The following is a 7,453-nucleotide window of genomic DNA, read 5'->3' on the forward strand; positions in this document are numbered from 1 at the left end:
GCCCTCGGAGAAGATGCAGCCCCTCCCCGGTAACCAGAGAAAGGCAATTCTGGAAGCAGGGAGAAGGGGCTACTTTGGGCCTCCAGGACTGCAAAGGCAAAAAAATGAGTGACAGGACCTGATGTGGTGGGGTGAGATGGGAGTGAGGGTAAAGGAGGGGGCTCGTACTCTCGGTGGGAGTGGAAATTGGGGACCCAAGCTTACTGGCGATGCAAAGCTCACGTGACCAGGAGCTGACGTGGGCAAAGGTACTTAAAGCCCTGACCGCCGTTCTCCGTCCTCCTCTGGGTACCAACTCTATTGCGCAGCTCGCTGCCCTGTGATTAACCCAGGCGAGGAGGAGGAGGAGAAAATATCTCCAGATCCGGGCAGGTGAGTGTGAGGGTGGGCACAGCCTAGGACCCCTGAATAGGGGTAATCTAGGAATGCGGGAGTCCGAGGCCGCGGGTCCCTCCGTGTCTCCCGCTCCTGGGCGGCTTTACAGACCTGAGGTGCTCAGATGCGGCTCATTTTGGTGGGCGGCGGGGAAAGGGGGAGGGGAACACGAAAAGGCTTAGACTATACGAAGAATCCGCTTACTTTCTTTCCAGGTAGTGTTTTTTGGTTTTGTTTATAACACGGGCCCGACCCCACATCCAGTCCTGTGTTGTGAGAGGCGGGAAGAGAAATAAACGTGGCAGCGCACAGGCCAGCGGGGAGGTTGGGAGAGGCGGCGGGGGTGGGGCATGCAATTTAGTAACAATCTGAGCCGTTCATTCCTACTCTGACCTCCCCCACCACCGCCCCCGCATCCTCCCTTCCCGCAGCCGGGTCCTCCGTGCTTTTGGGGGTGCTGGGAAATGGGTGTACCAGCTGCTGTTGGAGAGATGGCGGGTTTGGCGCTGTCTGGGCTTCACGGGGAGGCGGGGGGGGGGCGGGGGGGGCGCGGGGGGCGGGGGAACCTGAGAGAATCTGGTATTAAACCACCTTGTTAATTCGCAGACTGCTTTCCAGACACCTCCGGCCCACACAGCTGTTCACCCCCATCTTTTCAGTCCTGGAAAAGGAATTTGGGTATGCAGGCGGGAGAAATGGCGGTTGTTGGGGGGATTTGGTTGGGAAGTGGGAGGTAGAGCCCATAGCAGAGACATCGGGGGAAATGTACGACCCCGAACCCGAAAAGGCAGACATTGAGGCCCCTCTTCTGCAAGCTAATGCTAAACCTAGGGGCTGGGGAGTGAAAGACGGGTGCTCCTAGGAGGGGAACACTAGATTGTTTGGCAGGAATCCCCCATATAGCGTCCCATCCTGCTTTTACTGCACCCTCGCCCCGCTCCCCTCCCTCTTGGAGCCAGGAGAAGGGGTGTGGCGGTGTGTCCCGGAGAAATGGCGGATGGGGCGGAGCAAAGCGAAAGGAGAGATTGAGTGCTTGCGGAGCTTGCGCCTGAGGAGGATCGAGTTGGGAGGGGTGGGATGCGAAGAGTTGAAGGAACTGAGAGGTAGAATCATTTGACATTCTGGTGTGCGAACACGAAAAGGCTGTTACTGAGACGATTGTCCTGGGTGCTGATCCATCCACCAGGCTTTCACTGTCTAAAATCGGCAGTCTACATTTCTGCTCTTCAGTCCGTCCTTAGGATGAAGCTCTAACTGAACTGAAGTAAGGAGAAACAGCCTTGAACGCTTGGAGGTCAGTGCTGGGATTGAAATCGTCTGGGGCCGCGTGGTGTGAGTGTGGCAGAGACCAGAGCAGAGTAAGGAACCAGAGGCTCCTCCTCAGTCGTCTCTCTAAAATACACCCTTGCCCTGGGCCCTTTCTTTTTGGTGCAGAGAAAGGGGCATGGCATCTGCCTTAGTTAATATTTATTTGAGGGAGGAAAGGCTGAGGAGGAAAAGCGTATACCTGAGAGGGGAAAACGTTTGACTCACAGGGGTTCAAATCAAGAAAGGAACCAGAATTCATCCACCAAAAGCTCAAAAACGCCCTTTCTGATCTGTCCTCAGGTCTGTCTTCCTTTTGGCCTCTGGGAAACTACAGCTGCAGTGGGAAAAAGCAAACCGATCTTGATCCCAGGAGGTTGGTATGTGCATGAGCACCATCTAGGGACATTGGGGGTAGGGGTGGGCATCATAGTCAAATCTAAGATCACTACTGTTTTTCCAGCTCTCCACCAGCTTTGCCAATGTCTGTACTGCCTCTCGTCCCCTCATTTAGATGCTGGGAAGTTGTAGGCATTGGTAGGGCAGGCTAAGGTTGAAGATATAGATATAAAGCGTTAAACTAGGTCTGTGAATCAGCAAACGCAGGCCTTGACACCTGTGTCTGGGTGCTAGCCCACCCACCAAGCATTGTGTCCCTAAACTCTTCCCTAAGGAGGACTGGTTAGACACAAAGTGAACCAGAGCCCTAAGCTTCATTTTTATCCTTTACCCCTAGGCCCTGCCTAAGCCTCAGCAGAACTTGTAAGCCTGAACTGAAGAGCCTCACCTGGAGGAGCAGGCATCCCTTAATCTTAACCAAGCCAGTTCCACCCTCTGGATCAGTGAATAACCCCAGCTGCACCATGAGCCGCGTTCGGGATGCTGGCTGTGTAGCGGCAGGGATAGTGATCGGGGCTGGTGCCTGGTACTGTGTGTACAAATACACCAGGGGAAGAGACCAGACCAAGAAGAGAATGGCCAAGCCCAAAAACCGGGCTGTGGCTGGGACTGGAGCCAGGGCTAGAGCCGGCCTAAGAGCCGGATTCACAATTGACCTTGGGCCGGGATTCAGTCCCCCAACCCCAGTCCGCACTGAAGCAGAGGACAGGGTCCAGGATGAAGCCTCTGCTCTGGACACAGCTGGAACTGAGGCAGTGGCCACAGCTGCATCCAGTGCTGAGGCTCAGAGTGGGGCAGGAAGTCAAGCCCAAGAGGCAGATGGAGCCGGGGCTGGGCCTAAGTCCGAATCAGTAGTTAGGGCTGCAGTGGCTTCTACAATAGCACCACCTCCCGTGGTGACAGAGGCCCTTGCAGCTGCAGAAGCCCCTGCAGTGGCAGGGGCTCCCAAAGTGGCAGAAGCCCCCATAGAAGTGGAGACTCCCAGGGCAACAGTGCCTCCTGGGACAGTGGTGCCTACCGAGGCAGCAGCACCCACTGAGGTGACGGAGGGTCCTGGGGTAGCAGCACCTACCAAGGTAGCTGAAGCTCCCAGGGTGGCATCGCCTACCAAGGCGGCTGAGGCTCCTGTGCCCCCAACTCCTACTGCAGCTGCAGCGCCTACTGGGGCTACAGAGGCTCCTGGAACTTCTGGTTCCCCTAGAGCAGCCGCAGTTCCTGGAACAACTGCTGCCAAGAAAGCAACCCCTGGGGCTCACACTGGGGCTATACCTAAAGCCACATCAGCGACTGGCGCTGTACCCAAAGGTGGAGCCAAGGCCAGGTCCCGGAATGGGGGCAAAGGCAAGGGCAAGAAAAGCAAGGTTGAAGTAGATGAATTGGGGATGGGCTTCCGTCCTGGAGATGGGGCTGCAGCAGCTGCTGCAGCCTCTGCTAATGGTGGACAGGCTTTCCTGGCAGAGGTCCCTGATTCTGAGGAAGGGGAGTCTGGGTGGACTGACACAGAGTCAGATTCAGACTCTGAGCCTGAGATTCAACACAGAGGAAGGGGGAAAAGACCCGTTGCCATGCAGAAGCGCCCCTTTCCTTATGAAATTGATGAGATTCTGGGTGTCCGCGATCTCAGGAAGGTCCTTGCCTTGCTTCAGAAATCTGATGATCCTTTCATCCAACAGGTAGCTTTGCTCACTCTGAGCAACAATGCCAATTATTCATGCAATCAGGAGACAATCCGCAAATTGGGAGGCCTTCCAATTATTGCAAACATGATTAACAAAACTGATCCCCACATTAAGGAAAAAGCCTTAATGGCCATGAATAACCTGAGTGAAAATTATGAAAATCAGGGCCGGCTTCAGGTGTACATGAATAAAGTGATGGATGATATCATGGCCTCTAACCTGAACTCAGCAGTTCAAGTAGTTGGACTAAAATTTCTAACAAACATGACTATTACTAATGACTACCAGCACCTGCTTGTCAATTCTATTGCAAACTTTTTCCGTTTGTTATCTCAGGGAGGTGGAAAAATCAAGGTTGAGATTTTGAAAATACTTTCAAATTTTGCTGAAAATCCAGATATGTTGAAGAAACTGCTCAGTACCCAAGTGCCAGCGTCGTTTAGTTCCCTGTATAATTCTTATGTGGAATCAGAAATCCTTATTAATGCCCTTACTCTGTTTGAGATCATCTATGACAATCTCAGAGCAGAAGTGTTTAACTATAGAGAATTCAATAAAGGTTCCCTTTTTTACTTATGCACTGCATCTGGAGTGTGTGTTAAGAAAATTAGAGCCTTAGCAAATCACCATGACCTCTTAGTGAAAGTGAAAGTTATAAAGCTAGTGAACAAATTCTGATTGGTTATGTGCTGTCAAAAGACTTCAAGAAATTTCTTGGTTTTGCAGTCTGGAAGCATTGAAAATTGAAAGTTACTGCTTTTCCACTTGCTCATATACTAAAGGAATCCTTTCAGCTGCCAGTTTTGAATAATGTATCATCCAGAGTGATGTTATCTGTGACAGTCACCAGCTTTAACCTGAACCATTTTATAAGTACCAAATAAATAGACCTCTTGTACTGAAAACATATTTGTGACTTTAATCGTGCTGCTTGGATGGAAGTATTTTTACTGGTTCCTCTGAATTTACAGTAAACCTGTTCATTATGAATGGCCTACTGTTCTATTATTTGTTTTGACTTGAATTTATCCACCAAAGACTTCATTTGTGTATAATCAATAAAATTGTATGTTTCAACTGACAAAAAGTCGTTCTAATGCTTGAATTTAAAATCCAGCTAGAGAGATAAGGTACATAAGTACAAAAAGTTGTATACAAAGATCTGTGAAAAATAATAATTAATAAATAAAAAAAGATTACTAACAGTACCTGGATTTATGCTCTTTGTCAAATATACGCTATCTGTTTAAATGAAGCAGTGGTTGCTGAGAAAGTTTCAAGGACTAAGGGCACATTTAAACTGAGCCCTGAAGGACATCATAGAAGGGCATTCCAGGAGGGGGAAATGCTTTGGAGAAAGACATGGAAGTGAGAAATCTGTTCCTGTGATAGGTAGGCAGCCAGTTTGCTTGGAATGGAAGCCATGGGAAGAGGAATGATGAGAGATAAATGTGAAAATTCAGAGTGAGGCAAGTTTGAGGAAGATCCTGAACTCCAAAGCAAAATACTGAAATAATACCCTGTCATATTATTTGAGTTGCTGAACAATTTTGACAAAAGGAAAAATAATATGATGGCAATGTGAAAGATGGATTGAGCTATGTTGGAGACTGGACACTTACTAGAGATTTAGAATAAACCAAGCAAGAGATAATGAAGGGTGAAATGGGGTGGTGACTAAAGGAACTGTTAGTGTATGATGGTAATAAGAGACAAAGCAAAGCAAGAAAGATGAAGATCTGCTGCGTGACGTTGGTCTGTCGATCAACAAAGAGGGAGGATTGTATAACCTCATGCAGGTCCTGACAGGAAAGAGCCCTCTTTTGGGGGCAACTGTGGAGACAGAACAATGACAAAGTAAGTCACCATTTGGGGTGAGAAAAAAAGCACTGTGGCAGAAAGAATGACTCTTGGCACAGACCAGTGATTGGCTTCCTAGGGTTAGAGGGTCAGATCTGCTCTCTTTTATAAGAGGGGCAGTGGTGAGGCCCTGATGGGGGGGCCCACCCCCACTCTCAAGTTCACTTATGAGCAGGTATAACTTTCTCCGTCCCCTCCCTGGCCCAGTGAAGCAATTAGACAATGGGAGGTTCCCAGAGATTTTTCCAAACCCAGCCTGCTTTCCTGACACCCTTTATAGTTAGTAACAGTATATTGTAAACTTGAAAATTGCAGATAGAGTAGATTTTAAGTGTTCTAACCAGAGAAGATAACTATATGGGGCAGGTGCATATGTTAATTAGCTTGGTTTAGCAATTCCACAATGTATACATGTATCAAAATGTCATGTTTACCCCTAAATATATACAATTCTTACTTATCTATTAAAAATAATTTTTAAAACTGTGATATCCTTCTATATTGGCATGAAAAGACATTAACTACATCTAAGAGCCTGTGTCATCAGTTAAAATGTCCGCACAATTAAAACTGGGTGAAAATTTTTTCAGATGTTTATTATATACATCCCTGTGTATTTTTGTTTTCATTCAGTTGGAATCATATTGTATGTCAGCGGTTCTCAATGTATAGTCCATGAATTACTGCAGGTCCCTGAAACCGAGTAAGGTCAAAACTCTTTTCAGAACAATAGTAACATGTTATTTGCTGTTTTCACCAGGTTGAAATTTGCACTGATGGTGCAAAAGCAATGGTAAAACTGCTGGGACCTTAGCATGGATTATGGCAGTGTCCCCAAACTATACTAATAGTGACTGCATTCTTTAGAACCACACGCTCAAATTTTTTTAAATCTAAATTCATTTTAAAATGTCTTTAATACAGTTCTTATTTACAAAAATTATATATGATAAAATCTCAGTGATTGAGTGCATGTCTTTTTAATACTTCGTGTGATGAAATAGGAAGTACGCACAAAGCACATCTGCTGCATAGCTTAGGACAATGGTTGTCTCTAAGGTAAATATTTGCGTAATGATTTGAGTTGTGCACTGAATTAGCTGCTTTTTTCATGGAACATTATTTTTACTTGAAGAATGTCTGGCAGACAAACTATGGGTTTTCAGACTTGGGTATTTAGCAGAGATTTTTTTGAAAATAAATGAAATGAGGTTTAAAGAAAAACTATTGACAGGATTCATCACCAATAATAAAATTTGAGCTTTTAAGCAAAACTAGAATTTAGTAAAACTTGTAACCACAAATGCAAGCTTGACAGCTTCTAATACTTGAAGACTTTTTAAAGAGATCAGTAGTGATAATAACGGCAGTGATGGCTTTTTTCCTTTTTCTCCTTCTAGAAGAGACTTGATGAAGGACCCTAGGGCCTAATGTTGATCTTAGCCAGTTTTACTGTGATCATTGTAACCCATATGACATTGAACCCATGGCTATTTAATAAATAATATCATTGCTGTGGTAACAACCTGACCCTGAGTGAGGTTAGACCCAAGAATTTTTGAACTCTTACTATGGAGAACCTGAAAATATGTCATTCCTGGAGAAAAACTTCTTCTGGATAAGATAGAGGTAGTATTTGAGTTCATATATGGAAGATGGATGCATTAGCATTTTCTGGCTTGATCCTTACTATTTAGGTAGTCCAAGCAGCTTCATCTGCTCTGATTAACAGTGGAAACTTCCATAACCTTCAGGTGAAACCTACTCCAATATGGAGATGTGTGGTCTGGCCTAATGAATAAGCTACAAATCACACAATAGGGAAGTATTTTATT

At 46.4% G+C, this 7,453-nt stretch overlaps 1 protein-coding gene across 7 annotated transcripts; it reads left to right on the forward strand.

Moving 5' to 3' along the window:
• Positions 1-251: 251 nt before the first annotated feature.
• Positions 252-4,966, forward strand: ARMCX2 (armadillo repeat containing X-linked 2). 7 transcript variants are annotated; one of them, XM_074391988.1, is made up of 6 exons: positions 252-372; positions 591-699; positions 982-1,053; positions 1,562-1,669; positions 1,984-2,056; positions 2,417-4,966. In XM_074391988.1, the coding sequence occupies exon 6, from the start codon at positions 2,544-2,546 to the stop codon at positions 4,434-4,436; it is 1,893 nt and encodes a 630-aa protein (XP_074248089.1). In that variant the 5' UTR covers positions 252-372; positions 591-699; positions 982-1,053; positions 1,562-1,669; positions 1,984-2,056; positions 2,417-2,543; the 3' UTR covers positions 4,437-4,966. The 7 variants fall into 7 exon arrangements, with proteins under 7 accessions (XP_074248089.1, XP_010349167.1, XP_010349166.1 ...); XM_010350865.3 differs by lacking the exon at positions 591-699 and having other exon boundaries at positions 1,984-2,060; XM_010350864.3 differs by lacking the exon at positions 591-699.
• The last annotated feature ends 2,487 nt before the right edge of the window (positions 4,967-7,453 follow it).

Source organism: Saimiri boliviensis, chromosome X, assembly GCF_048565385.1.
Source record: "Saimiri boliviensis isolate mSaiBol1 chromosome X, mSaiBol1.pri, whole genome shotgun sequence".
Lineage (NCBI taxonomy): Eukaryota > Metazoa > Chordata > Mammalia > Primates > Cebidae > Saimiri > Saimiri boliviensis.